The following is a 16,332-nucleotide window of genomic DNA, read 5'->3' on the forward strand; positions in this document are numbered from 1 at the left end:
CTTGCCAAGCAGGGGCGTTTCTAGGATTCAAAGAAGGGGGGGGGGGGGGGGGGCCTAGCCCCAAGGGGAGTAAGATGTTTGCGGCTGTAGCGCGCGGCAATTGTTTTTGGGGCTGTGGATATCCATTGTTTCAGACAGTTCATAGATTGGTTCAAAGAGAGTGTGATTTTGCTCTGTAGTTTTGCTTGCGTTCAGTATATGATAACACAAGAGACAGAATTTCAGGGTCATAGTGAAATTTGACAACACAAATATTAACTTTTCTCAAATAAAGAGAAATGATTTTCCTGCTTGTAAAGGAAAGACGGATAAACTAGCTTTCATATCCTCGTCACTCCCAAATCCTAATTCTTAAAGGGGCCGCACACAATGGCTGGAGAATGGACCTGACAGTGTCAACTTTATATCGTTAAGTATGACGATAGGCTGTTGGATTGTAATTTGAAGGGGGAGAAAACATATAAACCAGAACGCACGCACAAATATAGCATATTAGACTTATAAATAACTTGTCCATGTGAGAAAAAATAGTTTAATTTAATGACGACAAAAAATAAATAATTCTGGACAGTTGCCCCCCCCCAAATTATTTTGAAGCCCCCCTAAAATAGGCCTAACGACGCCCCTGTTGCCAAGCCAGTTGAACGTCATTCTGTCTGCTCACATTAAGCGTAGCTCCACCTCAACACCTGCAGTGCTAAAGAGAACGCATTTACTGAAGCACCTGTTTGTCAACACCTCAGTGTTTAGTGGGACTTCGAAGCTTTTTGTGTGGCGGGTGTCTTAAGGTAATTAAGGATTCATTTAACTTAATGTATTTGATAAGTTTCCTCTTGTGTTTGTGTGATTATTTCATGCAGTTTGTGGAGATTTTAGTTGGTTTTTAGCAAAAAGAAGCTGGCAGAATTTGTCTATGATTCGAAGGCGAGATTTTATACAATTGGTTTAACAACATTATGCACATAAGTAGACTTACAAAGGTAATGTAAACTACGTTGTCCAAATCTTGTAACAAAGTGATTGTACGACAGAAACTTTAATGACACAAGAGGTGAATTTCTTTGTTTTGTTTTAGGGAGCAGATGTGATGTAAACTATTTCTCAGTGTACAACAAAATAAATATAGAGATCTATAGATTGATGTATAATCTAAAGAAATGCAATCTTTTAAAAGGTGTCTCACTGCTTTAAAAAAAGACCAACCAGTGTGTTTATGTAACAGACGGTGAACGCATTCCATCCTTGAACGTGTAGTTGAAGCTCGGCATACCTGTGACACTCAGCCGTGACGCTCGGCTGTGAAATCTATCTCTACCTGTTCTGACAAAACAAAAGCAAAAGACATGAACGTCTTACAACAAAGAGATTCAAAATGGTTAACTTCACTTCAAGGTGGTTTGAAACATAAACCTTTTTAACGGACACATCTCATCAAACATAAGATCATCAGCCGTATCTCATGTAAGCAAAGATAAATGTCCAAACTCCAGGACAAAACCTTATTTTATTTTTAGAAATTCAAATTGGATGGATGGATGGAATTGTTTGTTTTTGGCCCTAGAGTTATTATTTCACCTGTGTGTTATAGTTGATATGATAAAGATGTTTAAATTAATCTTCACGTGAAATGTCTTTTAATGGTTCAGTATCGGTCCAACTTGTGCTTTAAGTGCAATTTAACATTATTGTTGGTTGATATTTATTTGTATTTAGTACAAACATTAAAGAAGAGGATAAGCAATAATCTGGACAATAGAAGGAAACAATACAAAAGCAAATCAATTAAAATGTCTTCGTAAGAAGTGATTTAGCTCCAAAAACACAATCCAAAGTCTCTTAAACTGCATCCTTGTTTCCTTCACTTGTGTTTTCCTTTAGTGTGTGCGGGAAACACATATGCAACGGATTTAAAAGTCCTAATCCCTTCCTGTTTTAAACCTCTAATCAGCAAACAACTTCTAACAATAGAAGAAGAAATGACAAAAGAAACCCGAGTTACACAACCAATAATTGGTAGTTTTTGTTAAGAACATCGTGTCAGTTAAGAGGTCAAGAAGAACAAAGTCTCTCAGGGAACACTAATGGCATCAACTGACTGAAATGTGGATATTTAACACTCTCAACAATTGGGCCAAAACAGATTGTTAATACAGAGATGGAGCGCTGAGGTTGTTTTTAAAATGTAGGATCTAAACTCAACAACCTCTGAACCTCAAACATCTTTCCTCAATACTGTGACCGAATATTAGAAAATAAAGTCTTCAATCACCGTCTTACAGGTTTTATAATTCAACACTAACTCATGAAGCCTAATTGTGTCTGTTAACAAGTTCTTGTGCGTCTTCATGTCTCAATCACGCACTGACCACAGGCCTTATTTCAGGCATCTAAACAAAGACAAATGTGCTTCATGTGAGGATGAAGCATTGAGTTGTTCAAATTTACTCATTTACTCTGTCTCACTACGCTTCTCAATGTTACGACTCCCCTACTTGTGCTTGTCGCTACTGCAAAACCTCACCTCAGTGAGTCTTTGCCGTGAGTCGGTTTAGTTCATGAGGAGGCTAGCACGGTCACAATGGAAACAACATACTTAAAAATGGCCGCTGCGTCCTGCTACATTGATTTTAATGGGAATTTCCATTCAACTCCTATTCTATTGCTATGTTCAAACCTTAACGTGACTGTTCCAACTGAAATAATGACATTACCTATCAGTGAATAGGTCACATGTCTGATCGTGATGGTGCTTTAGATTGATAATCGATGCATCTAACTTCTCATTGATTGGTTGCTCTGATAGAACTGCTTCTGTAGCGACTTTTGAAACTTGGGTCTCTTTACATCGCTCAACATTCCTCTGTCATCTGTCTCGCATGTTTTCTGCAAGACACCACAGGCCCTCTCACTTCTCTCACACAGTGTCAGGACTCGTTACGCTGGGTGTGTGAATTGCCAATTCAAAAAATGACTTGTCATTTTTAAACAACATGATGTCTGCTTATTGTCTTTCAACTCAATGCACAGTGAAAATAGCAACTTTGACATCCTATAATGAGTCTCAGACTATAACTCTTGTATAGTTATGTTATGTGAGTGCCGTAAAAATAATTAATCTGTAAAATAATAAGAAAATAAATGTGGAAATATTGTAGTAATTATAAGCATTTTTATATATTTTTCACATTTATTTGTTCATTTATTTCTCTACATATATATATATTTATATATATATATTTAATTATATCTTTTGCCAAGTGAATGTAAAATACCTCCATTTATAATGAATATATTGCCAAAAACTTGTTTTTGTATTTTCTTTGCGTATAAATGACTGTATTATTTATATAAAGTAGAGTATTTGTGCATGAATTGACTACTTCGATTGGCCCTTCTAGAAATAGCAAAAACAACTGGGAAAAGTAAAGAGATAGATACAATTATATAAATTACATTATATAAAAAATAAAAATACAGATTATACAGATTTAATTATTAATTTAAATGCTAAAAAACAAATCCAAAATATATATAGAAATAAATATATATAGAAAACAATTTAGGAAATAAATGTGAAAATAAATGAAAATGTTGATGATTCATCTTTAATATGTATTTATTATTTAATTTATTTCTCTTTGTATTTCCATATTTATTTTCTGATTCTTTTACAGATGTTTTTTTTTTCTTGTCTCCGTATGAGACTGCCTAACATTTCTGTTTCTGTGTTTCCCAAAGGTTCAGACTTCCTGTCTGACTGAGTCGCTGCGATGTGGAGAATATTCAAACTGAGCATCCTGTTGCTGGGCCTGACTCTGGTCCTGTTCGGCCCGGCCTGCGGAGCCTCTTCTCTGGGGCTGACGGTCCACGTTGTGCCCCTGGACAGCAATGGAGGGAATACGGTGCTCAACATGTTCACTTCCTCAAATAACCTTTTGTCTCTGGGTCTTCAGATCCAGACTATTATCTATTGAAGCTTTTGTGCCGTCTCAGGTGACAGTGAACTAATACAAGAAAGACTAAACCTGCACTCTTACACCATGAAACAAACGTTTAATAAAGACAACATTTCATTCTTACTAGGATGTTCTTCAGGTGAGAAGTTGAAACCACACCCATATTTAAACATCATGCCAACAGGCTGATGAGCTCTGTGATGGCAGTTGTTTTGTAAAACTTTGATGTACTTTTTCTATGTACTTTCTTAAATTGTTAATTGTTTTTTGGGATGTTTTAGCACCTGCCATGATAGAGCTCATCAACCCTCTCAACACATTTATAGGTTTACCTGTTTCCCCCTTTATGGAAGAGACTTTGTACATCAGGTAACTGAAATATTGTGTTGCATAGCACATCTACATCTATGCAAGGCTATATATTCATTATAAATGCAGGTATTTTACACCCACTTGGCAAAACATAGAATGAAATACAGAAATAAATGAGAGAAAAATAATGAATACCCAGGAAAACTGAGATTTTGTTTGTTTTTAAACTAAATCTGATCACAGTTTCAACCTCCATGTAAACCTCCTAAGCGCCGCCCAATTTGTTTAGGCTGTAACATCTGATATAATAATCCTATATAATAATTATTTCATGTTTCCCCTTCTTAAATAACTATAGAGGAGATACAGAAATTAAGACATTGTGTGTTTCTGTACAGCCTTATTTTAACATGTTAATGACGTGTCAGTTTGTCATGTTGTCTCTTTGCTTCTTGCAGGTTCGGGCTCATTTCACCGCCATCGCTCCGAGTCCCTGTCCGTCTCTGTCTGGACTGTGTTCTGCAGGGGAGGACTGTCTGGTCCACACAACATCGTTACCTTTCACCGGCACCAAACCCAGCCCGGGCTGGTGTGTCCGCCGGTGGCAGAAAACTGTCCCCAGTAAATACAAAGCCACCATAAATTTAGGGTATGAGACCGACACACACACACGCACACACACACGCACACACACACACACACACACACACACACACACACACACACACACACACCGTCTTAACTTTTGGACTAAAACATCTGACATTTTTATGAATGTATTGCGAAAAATGCTAGTGCCTTATGGTTATTATATGTTATTCATTCATTCACTCCGATTGGTGTCTCGTGACTCTTTTCCCGTGTAGCTCATTGCTTTTATTTCTTTAACATTCCTGCAATAATCCTGCTTTTTTAGGTAAAATGTACTGACTATAATCTAGTATGTTCTACTCAGTGTTTGAGTGATTGGACGTTATTTATTTTATTTACTGAAGCATTGATGTCGTGGTTTGAATCGGGCTTCCTCAAGTAGTCTTAGTTTCTCTAATACACTTTCTTTTTTCGTAAATGTTTAGGTCCAACACAGAAATGTATGTATCGATGAACGCAGGACCGAAGGTTCGAGCAAACAGTGGTAGACTCAACCAACCTGCTTATGTTGGTCTCCCTCCTCCACTGAGGTACACACACACACACACACACACACACACACACACACCTTACTCTGTAAACACGTATTTTAATTTAACATAAAAATGATTATATGCGTTTTACAAATGTAATATGAAGATACAACCAGCAGTTGGCTAACGTAGCTTAGCATAAAGACTGCAAACAGGGGGAAACAGCTAGCCTGGCTCTTTAGCACCTCTAAAGCACACCTATCAACATGTTTAGCGTTTCTTTCATCAATACAAACACTAATTTGATCTTATTTCAACTGTAACAAAACCTGAAGTGTAAACCTAAATTGTATTTGTGATTCTGTTTGAGGGTCCGAGCGAACTGCCCTCACCACTTCCAATTATCGGTGAAAGACCTGGATGGTGACAGGGTGACGTGTCGCTTTGCCCGGCCCGACGAGGAAGAGTGTCTCAACTGCACTCAGCACTCCTTCATAGAGCTGAATGAGATGAGTCCAACTTCATCCATGAACAGTACACACACAACACAGTTATTTACATGTTTACAGTTATAAAACATCATCATCACCATCTCAAGTGGGGGAGGAAGTATTTAGTCAGATCTTTTACTCAAGCAGAAGTGTAGAAATACTCTGTTACAATTAAAAGTCCTTCAAAAGTACAAAAGTATTACAGACCAATAGTGTAAATACTCAATATGCAGTATGGCCCATTTCTGAATCATTATATACATTATGTAATTTTATTTATACATGCATAATTATTATAATCATACAATTAGTCAATTATACATGCATGTATGTATAAGTGTCACTTTAATGTTGTAGCAAGGTGGCGCTAATTCAAACAAATGAGTACACTGACAGGTTGCTTTAGCCATAATAATACATCATCATTTATTTGTTAATTATGCTTTAAATGACTTAATTACATCTGCAAAGTAACTAGTAACTAAAGCTGTCAAACAAATAGTCGTGGAGTTTAAGGAACAATGTTTCTCTCTGAATTGTAGTGGATCTATAAAGTTGCATAAAATAAAAATACCTCAAAAAAAGTACCTCATAATTGTACTTAAGTACAGTACTTGAGTAAATGTATCGCCACTGAATGACTAAGATTTGAGAAATCTTTCCAAAATGATCTGAACTACTGATGTACTACATCTTCATTTTCTTTGTAAACCATTCACAAAGGATCTTTAACCGTTATTACCTTCTTGTTTTGAAGGTTCAGTTCAGTGAAAGCGTTCTGTTTGTCTAAACTCTTTTACCAGGAGAAATGCATGTTGTCGTTCACTGGAAACGCACCAGTAGGACAGTATTTCATCTACCTGATGGCAGAGGACCACATTCCTGTGCCCAAAACAAGCCGCCTCCAAGACAATAAACCCCTCAGCTCTGTCCCTGTGCACCTCTCTCTCACTGGTGAGTCCGTCAGTCAGATCATAGCAGCATTAATACTGCATGTTTACTGTATGTTGTGGAGCAAACAGAATTAGGATGTTGTTAAAACATACAACAGAATGGTTGGAGAATATTTGATGTCCTTCCTTTCATAGTTTCTCTCCTGTCTTCAGTTATAGAAACGTCTCTTATTGTCTTTCCTTCCTTTTTAGTGGAGGAGTCGGCTTACAGCTGCACTGATGAAACTGTGGCAACAGGTGACACCCCCAAAGAGGACACCACGCTGTTTGTCCTGCCGTACCAGGAGGTGCAATTCAACACTGACTTCTCGTCACAGCGGGAGAGGTGGGTCCTTGGATATAAATATACAGTTCAATTCAACTAAATTTATTTGTATAGCCCAAGATCACAAATGCCTCAGAGGGCTTTACAATCTGCTTAGCATACGACATTCAAGGATCCAAGGATCATTTATTGTCGTTGTGCAACACAGGGATGCACAACGAAATGCATTTGTAGACCATTTGCATCCCAAGAAAAACACAGGATTAGATTCCTGAAGTGCATTTTTTGAATTTGCATCAAAAACACAAACATTGTCAGATAACATGCCATCTTAAAACATTGTCCATCACTTCGACTGATGTTTGAGCACCGAGCTCCACCTCCTCTCGTCCCACCGGAGTCCTGCTCTCTGTCCTGCTGTCCGCCCATCAAGTGCAGCTCGATCCTGGACCACGATGGATCCAGGTCTCTGCGAAGACGTGGGCTCAACAGTCACCGACCTCCCGCTGCTTTCATCCATCTTATTTATCTCCTATGGGGATGGGGAATCCTCAGAAATACGGGGTACCGGGGTCGTTGCTCCGAGCCAGCCTCTCCTTGTGCAACCAAAGTGAGAGCTGTGTCCGGATTCTCAGCACAAAGTCAAACCCGTTCCGCCAGGGTCGCCCCTAGTCACCGATCCTGATCGTGATTTTCATGGACAGGATTTCAAGTTGCAGCCGTGAGTTTGGGGACCTCTGAATTACGTTTTTTGCAGATGATGTGGTTCTTTTGGTTCCTTCAGAACGGGACCTTCAGCACGCACTGGGACGGTTTGCAGCAGAGGGTGAAGCGGTCGGGATGAGAGTCAGTACCTCCAAGTCTGACAACATTATGATTCTCTGCAAGAACAATGGTGGATTGCAACCCTCCAGGTTGGGAGTGAGTTGCTGCTCAAGTATTTCAAGAGGTCTTGTTCATGAGGGGAAAGTGCTGCAGGCATTGTACCACACCCTTGTGGCGAAGAGGGAGCACAGCCAGAAGAAAAAACTCTGGATCTACCAGTCCATCTACATTCCGACCCTCACCTTGAACTTTGAACACTTCACCTCACCTTGAACACTTTTCACTTTGAGCTTTGGGACCTGACCTAAAGAATAAGATTGTGGAGACAAGCGTACGTAATGAGCTTCCTGCGTAGGGTGGGTTCAGCCTGAGAGACGGGGTGAGGAGCTCAAACATCCGGAGTGGAGACGCAGCTCCTTCGTGTCAAAATCGGCCAACTGAGGTGGTTCGGGTATCTGATCATGGATGCCTCCTGTACGCCTCCCTTTAGAGGTTTTCTGGGCACGTCCAACTAGTAAGAGGCCCCGAGGTAGACTCAGAACACACTGGAGGGATTATACATATAATCTGGCCTGGGAACACCTCGGGGTTTTCCCAGGAAGAGCTGGAAAGCGCCACTGGGCAGAAATACCCTCCCAGTCCGGCTGTGCCAGCAGATATCAGAAATTCCTGATATCATTGACTCTGAATTACATTTCGGGGATGACGATCTAAACGATATCTATTTTTTGCACCTGATTTCATGGAAACAAATCAAATCAAACAGTTTAGAAACTTCCATTATACGATAAAAAAAAAGAAGCAAATGAAATGTTTCTCTCTGTGTTTCCAGTGTTTCAGAGGTGGCGGTGGTCGGTCCCCCTGAACTCTACAGGGTTGGTTTCAAATCGATCAGCTCCCTGTCAGCCATGACGATGGCCTGGATCCGCTCCCAAAACAAACTGCCCCGGCTTTTGCCCATCTGCTTTGCTGCGAATACCAAAAGGTACGTTGTTACATGAATGGCACTAATGCTGCAGGACTTATTGGAGAAAAAGTGGAGTTTTATATCAAGTTTGTTTGAAAAGACACTTTTTAAATAACCTATAGAATACACATATTTCCCTTTGTTTATAATACATTATATACTATAATGTAATTAGTACCAGTATTTTAGAACTGTTAAGTGTACACCAAAACAAGATAAACCGAGACCAAGTCATGACCAAGACCCGAGTGTATCGAGACCGAGACGAGACCAGGACTTTGAGGGGTTGAGACCGAGTCAAGACCAAGATCAGACCAGTATGAGTCCCACTGCATGACACACCTACGATAAAATGTGGAACATGCAAACCACTGAGTCACAACTCACACTGATCTGAAGGATCCACATTCCCATAAAAAACACTCGAAGAACACGTCCTCTTTATTTACCTCTTTTATTTTGTATTTACTGCATACGTGTGTATGTTTAAGTGAAACATTAACATGTCTTGATAAAATCAAAAGGCTTTGCAGAGGTGAATTATATGTGTGGAATTTTTCCTTTGTTTAGAATTAGAAAAACAAGCTAAAACCATATTTCACTGGGATTGTCTCGTGTTTCCACAAAAACGAACTAAAGCCATCAGAATAAATTTGAAATCAGCAAAAAAATGCTCAAATATATCCAGGTTTACCAAAAGGCTGTAATTTGTTATAGTAAACTTACACAAATCTGCATAAAGTACACATAAAAAACGCATGTTAAAACACAAACCATATAACTACAACATCTTGAGAACCTTTGTTTCACGTCACGCTCATTGTCCCACGTCTCCTTACTGTATTCATATTGTGTCAATTATCCAAAACCTGTAACTGCAGCGTAAATACTTTACGGTTCCCGCTGACACCGCCAGTCAAAAGTCCATATTTAGCACACGAACTCGTCTGATTTGCACTTCTTGTCTCTCCAGTTTGCAGTCAGAGCCCCGATGCGTGTGGCTGTACCAAAGTAAGACCTTCAGCCTCTTAGAAACATCATGAGAATGTTATGCTTCACTGTTGCTTCACAATGAACCGCGCCTAACCTCAGAAAATACTGACGGTTAACTTTTCGACCATTAAAATATGCTTTTCTTCATCTTTTCAGGGGAGATGAGGACGCTACCCGATGGAACAGGTTGAGAAAATATTGTTGTATTCAAGTGTTTCAGCGTGTCATTCACATTGTGAGTGACTTAATTACTAAGACTTTGCTGCCGTCGACCTGCAGTGCTGACATGTGAGAAGACGGCGATGACTCTGGTGCTGCCTGTCGCCTCCCTGAGGGACATCAACCTGGACGAGCTGCAGCTCAACAGCCCCACCTGTCCCATCACCCACAACAGCACACACCTGACTGCAACTATCTCCTTGACTGGCTGCGGCACCAAGACTGTGGTAAGATGCTCCACCTGTCTCTGTCTTTCTTTTGTTTTCTTTTTTAAAAAGGCAACAAAAAGGACGTTTTTACACAAATGTTGTATGCCCAACATAAAAACAATTTAAAACTCTACATGTACATGCACCGAAAATAATTGTTGCATTCACGTGTTTATATACGATAACATATGGCCATAAAAAAGACAAAAGGTAAAAAAAGATGTACTTTGTAACTGGCTATCCCAAAATGTAAATGATTGGACTTGAACAAAACATTATTAGTTTCATGCTGTGTAGTTTATATCTTCCTTTTCTTCATCTACCTGTGACTAACAAAGGGATCACAGCAGTACTTTAAGAGTAATTTAACACCCCCTGATATTCTGAAAAGTCCGAAAGTCTTTGCTTAGCTCAAGTGGTTTAACTTTAGCGTGTACTGGTGTATTCCAGGACAGTGTTGGGTTTGGTCGCAGGTGCAAGAGAGCACACTTCTGATCACACCCGAAGTGAAAACGTCGTGACACTTTCAAAACCAGAAAGGGCCGTAAAACACTCCTTTTCAGCCTGGTGTTAAATTACTCGTGAAATTCAAAAATACTTTGCATTGACCTTTTATTCAGCTGAATGTTAACTCTGATTAAACCCCCCCCCCCCCCCCCCCCCCCAGCACTCTGGTTCAGAGCTGGTTTTCACCAACACCTTGCAAAGTGTGCGTCCCTACACTATAGTCAGCCGCGAGCCCTCCCTCGTCCTCCCTCTGGCCTGCCGAATCCCCGGAGTCCAGGCCAAGGGGCCGCAGTACAAGATAGGCACACCCACAGAGAGGGAGACCTTCGGTGAGGTCAGGATTTGGTTAGAACTTCACTTACCAGGAGAGGGGCCCCTGGCAGAATTCACACGCATCCCCAAGTTTCGCGCCCTCCGGATGGCGCCGGAGCGAGTGCGTCGAGAAGCAGAATCACCATCAGAGAGCAACAGCACCTCCACCAGCTCCCGTGATAACAGCACCGCTAGCAACAGAACCTCCACTTATGACAGCAAGGCCATCGGGTCCAGGATCTCCAAGCTGGACCTCCTTGTGTTGTCCAACTGCAGCATCGCTCGAGCCGAGATGATGGTGGGCAATTGCATGGAGTCTGAGACGGAGGACTTTGCAGTGTCCTACCCCATTATGGAGCAAGGGTCAGTGACAATCAAACTTGTTCACTGTAATAGTTTGAGGTTACTAATTAGAGGAGGACGGATACTGTATGAAATACTATCCTCTGAAAGAAACATTGACTTGTTTTGCAGAAGCTTATATGAATTCCAATGCTTCTCTCACTCTTTTTCTTCCAGGTGTGCATCTACCGAAAGCACATTCGAGGTTGTTACAACACGAAACAATTCCAAGGTTTACCGCCTTGATTTGAGCACTGTGAAGACCAAAGGATCGTCGGTCTGTACTCTCATGCAACACACTCATACAATACATTTTTTGCAGTTCTCCTCTTCCAGGTCTAAGCACAAAATGTATTTCATGTACTGCCCTTTTATACAGACTTTGTAGGAATTGGTTCTGTTTGAATCTTTGAGTAGGGCACTCATGTAGGCCACGCTGCTATCGTGAAACTTTCTGCAGGATGTTGTGGAGATTTAGCTCCCATTAAGCCATCTGAAACAGCTGGGACGAATGCCTATGACTACACTGTTTGGTCCACGTCTTCTGGTCGGACTGAGATATCTTAACAGCTATTGGATACATTGTCATGAAATACAGATGTTTATGCTTCCTGAGAATCAATTTGACTGACTTTTGACCCAGACTTTTCCTCTCGCTCCACCATGAGATTGACATTCATGGTTTTGAGTGAAGTGTCTCAACAGCTATTGAGTAGATTACCTTCAAATTTGGTACAAACATTCATCTTTCCAACACGGTGAATTGTAATAACTTTGGAGAGCCCTTAACTTTTCTTCAGCTGCCACCATCAGCTCAAAAAGTTTTTTTTAAATTTTGGTTTATTCAACAAAAAATGCGAAACCTAGAAAGCTGCACTCAGTAGAGTGCAAATCTTTGCCAGGTGTGTCTGCAACAAACACAGCTGTATTAAGTAATTGAATGAATAAAACCCGCAATTGGCTAACTTCAACTTCAAAAACAAGCGGCGATGTACCCAAGCAATCTGCTAGAAGTCGTTCTATAAGACATTTCATACAATCTTTATGAATAGCATTTAACTTAAAGCCCCATTGTGCCTTAGTACAGCCTGGTATACACAGACTTGCTAATGTGATCATGTTTGTTGAGCTTAAACATTGCCTTAACTTACACTTCTTCCATTATCAAAAATGTTTTGTTACAGTATTCTGTCAACCAATGATGTCTTATAGATAGTTGAAGTCATATTATGTTTGTGAGCCGCCTCACCACACAACTAACCGGTGTCTGTTTATTTTGTGTTTTGCAGATGTTCGTCCAGTGCACAGTCAATCTTTGCATCACCACCTTACCATCTCAGAAGTGCCCTAGTCTGTGTACCCCTTCCTTTGATTCCAGAATACTGGTTGACAGTTTGTTTACCGGCTCCTACACCATTAGATCAGGCCGCGTTAGCCTTGTGGTCACCACTCCTGCACCGACCACCACAGCCGTCATCACCACTCCTACGACCACTACTGCACCGACCACTCCTGCACCGACCACGGCAGCCGTCATCACCGCTCCTACGACCACTACTGCACCGGCTGCTGCTGCACCGACCACTACTGCACCGGCTGCTGCTGCACCGACCACTACTGCACCGGCTGCTGCTGCACCGACCACTACTGCACCGGCTGCTGCTGCACCGACCACTACTGCACCGGCTGATGCTACACTGATTACTGCTGTTGTTACAACTACTAACACATCAGTCAGTCATGGTAAGAAGTTATCTTCTAAACAAGCCTCCGTGTCTTTGTTTTTTTTAAATTCGTGATGATTCATGAAATACAATATCAATATCATAGTTTTCTCATCATAGATTTTATCATAGATTGTTTTATTTTGGAGGAACGTACTTACATGTTCAGCTGTTTGATATCAATTTCCAACTGCCAGCTGTACAAATGATCATAAATGTTTGAAAAATGTTTGACGTTTATAGCGTGTGAGAAAATATCTGTTTTTGGTAAAGTGCATATTAGATTTGTGATTTTAATAACTATTCTTAAGAACAAACAATATTTTTTTCATCATTGTCAGCCTTCCCAAAGAGAAAAGCAGTAAATTTGAGAAGCTACATTTGTCAGGGTCCACTTTTATTATTTTTGTAATTCATAATAAGAATTCTTATAAGCCTTTTATTTTTTTCAGAGTTTAAGTATTGATTCATGTTAAATCATCCTGTTTCAATGTCAGAATGTACACGGAAACACTGTAATTGTAAATGCGTCTCTTGCAGCTCCAGAACAAGCCTCGTCCATGGCAGCAGGAGTGATTTTAACAACTATCGGTGTACTTCTTCAAAACATCCTCCTTTACTGAGCATGCTGCTGGGTGATGATCTGTGTAGGTTAAGTTTTTGCAGAGACATAAATAAAGCAGAGAGCACACTACAGTACTGTGGAGAATTTCAGTAAATGCATTATTAGTAGGATTAAATAACACCCCTAGTGGTGAGCAGTGTCACAATAATAAATATGTTAGTCACAATATGTTTCCATATGGAATGTATTATAGGTTTACAATATTCTTACTTATAGAGGATATTATATGTTACAGTATATTAACTCATTGAATGTATTACATCATAGAAGTATAGTCACTGTAGGTATTAAAACACTAAGAATAGTCTTGAGGGTCAGATAGGGATTCTGAGTGAGGTGTCAGACATGCAGCAGCAAATGGAGGCGACCTCATCGATGGAGGATGGGGCCAGTGGGACGGTCAAATGCCAAGCTGACCAGCAGGACAGAGAGGAGGAGTTCAAGATGTTTTGTGAGGAGCCAAGATGTTTTGCTAAGGGATCGATAATGGGAGGGGGCAGAATTCAAATGAAGCCAATCACTAATCACCACGGAGGGTCATTCACACGTTTTATGACAGTATCGGACACTTTCCGACTCTCAGGGGATACAAAAGACGATGTTTTAGGGAGTTTACCTCAGATCTCTGCAGCTCTCATTTTCAGCTAACTGGCCGCGCCGGACTGTGAGGAGATGCGTGTATGTGGTCTCTGCTCTCGAGAACATTACTATTGATAGTTAATTCAGTTTGTAAGTGAACTTTGTGTAGTACATTAAATATTGTTTTTAATTTGAACCGGATCTAGCTCATTCTTCTGATGCGTGTGCGCAGTAAGAAGCTCGCATCAGAAGAGTACCTGCGGCCTGCAGGCTCTCTCATCCTTTGTTCTTAAAAACCTAACTGTCAAAAAAACTCCCCAAAAAATCATAAAATAATTGCTGCACTGTTCACATTTACGGCTGAGCTAAATGGCCAGAATCCTAATAATTTTGTATCTCAATAACGATATAAGTCCTGATAATGCATGTTTTCTAGTAATTTAATAAAGCCTATGTGAAATAACATCATGGTATAACCTATTTTTGTTTACTCCTCTGTGAATGAAATACTTAAGTACTAAGTATTTTGTCATTAAATGAAGAACTTCAGTGCAAAAGTGAAATTATAGAGGAAAAAACTATATGTATCTATATTTCCAGCATGTAAACAATACACCTACTCTGTTTACATGTGTGCACACAAAAACAGAGTCATCAGATGAAGACAGCAGTTTGATTTAACTACACTGGGGTATTTGCATAAACAAAATTATTCTGAGAAATTGTGAGTTAATGTGCTATTCATCACTAAATCTCAATATGTGATTTCATCGAGATATGAATCCATTGAAAGCAAATAAATGATCATATTGAATTATCGCCCAGCTCACATTGAATGATCTGTATTATTGTATCTCATCTCACCAGTAGTGGTAGGATGCTAAAGGATGCGACAGACAAGGTAGTCACACATTTAAGACCTGGAGGTCCTGATGGTCTCCAGGACGTAAATGTGTGACTACCTTGTCTGTCGCGTCCTTTAGCATCCTACCACTACTGGTGAGATGAGATACAATAATAAGCTGACCTTGTAATTGTAACATCGTTGGTTCGAGTATGTGAACTTTGTTTTATGTCATTCTTCTCTTTCCCATCACTTCCTGTCTGCAGTCTACTGTTTAAGCAAATAAATGTAAAAATATATATTTTTAAAAAGAATTTATAAGAGCATGAGACTTGCTACAAGTAAGTACATAAGTACTAATAATGATAATAATGTTAATCAGAGAGCACTTTTCAAAAACCAAGCTACAAAAAGCTTCACATAAGTAAGACAAGCAACAATATTAAAAGGTATATTGAACAACTTACAGTCAATAATAAAATCAAACAATACATCAAAATAAAATTACAATATGTCTTATTGATAGAAATATAAAACAAATGAAAAACAAGTGTATATTATGTCAAGATCAATGTATAAATTAAAAGATGATGAAAAATGTTGACATATGTTCTGGTAGTTTGACTTCTAACGTCTGAATTGTGTACTTTGCCCTTCACAGACAAAATCAATAGACGGAAAGTTGAAATACTTTTTGCTTATAATTTTGCTGAAAGCTCAGAGAAGCTAATAATGGAGTAGTTCAATTTACTACACACACATTTTGTAAAACAAATGATTTAAGTTGGTAAACTGCATTGGCAGAGCTACAGGTACAGTATACAGAAGCAGCTTTATGCAATTCAGAGAAAAGTTCCTGTTGCATGTGTGCAAAGTGAGATTATGCACCATCAACTGCTAAAAAAGTAAAAGTGAAGCGAGTCTATTTATGGTCCCGAACAACGTTTAGTTATAATGGGTTTCAACTACTCTGCTTTTTAAGTGAATGTTTGCATGAAGGTTTGAGACCAGTATTGTTCTAAAATGATGTTACAATGTTTAAAGGCTGTTACAAAACACTGTCCCTGTGTAAAATGAAAAGGTAA

General features: G+C 39.6%; 1 protein-coding gene across 1 annotated transcript; it reads left to right on the forward strand.

The window, feature by feature from the left end:
- The first annotated feature begins 3,686 nt into the window (after nt 1-3,686).
- On the forward strand, nt 3,687-15,248 carry LOC142934287 (uncharacterized). The gene is made up of 13 exons (XM_076078799.1): nt 3,687-3,902; nt 4,727-4,917; nt 5,345-5,449; nt 5,763-6,837; nt 7,029-7,161; nt 8,759-8,911; nt 9,867-9,904; nt 10,043-10,072; nt 10,166-10,332; nt 10,982-11,496; nt 11,653-11,752; nt 12,765-13,218; nt 13,740-15,248. The coding sequence occupies exons 4-13, from the start codon at nt 6,696-6,698 to the stop codon at nt 13,820-13,822; spliced, it is 1,815 nt and encodes a 604-aa protein (XP_075934914.1). The 5' UTR covers nt 3,687-3,902; nt 4,727-4,917; nt 5,345-5,449; nt 5,763-6,695; the 3' UTR covers nt 13,823-15,248.
- The last annotated feature ends 1,084 nt before the right edge of the window (nt 15,249-16,332 follow it).

This window comes from Anarhichas minor, unplaced genomic scaffold, assembly GCF_050575085.1.
Source record: "Anarhichas minor isolate MPS153535 unplaced genomic scaffold, ASM5057508v1 ptg000067l, whole genome shotgun sequence".
In the NCBI taxonomy this organism is placed as follows: domain Eukaryota; kingdom Metazoa; phylum Chordata; class Actinopteri; order Perciformes; family Anarhichadidae; genus Anarhichas; species Anarhichas minor.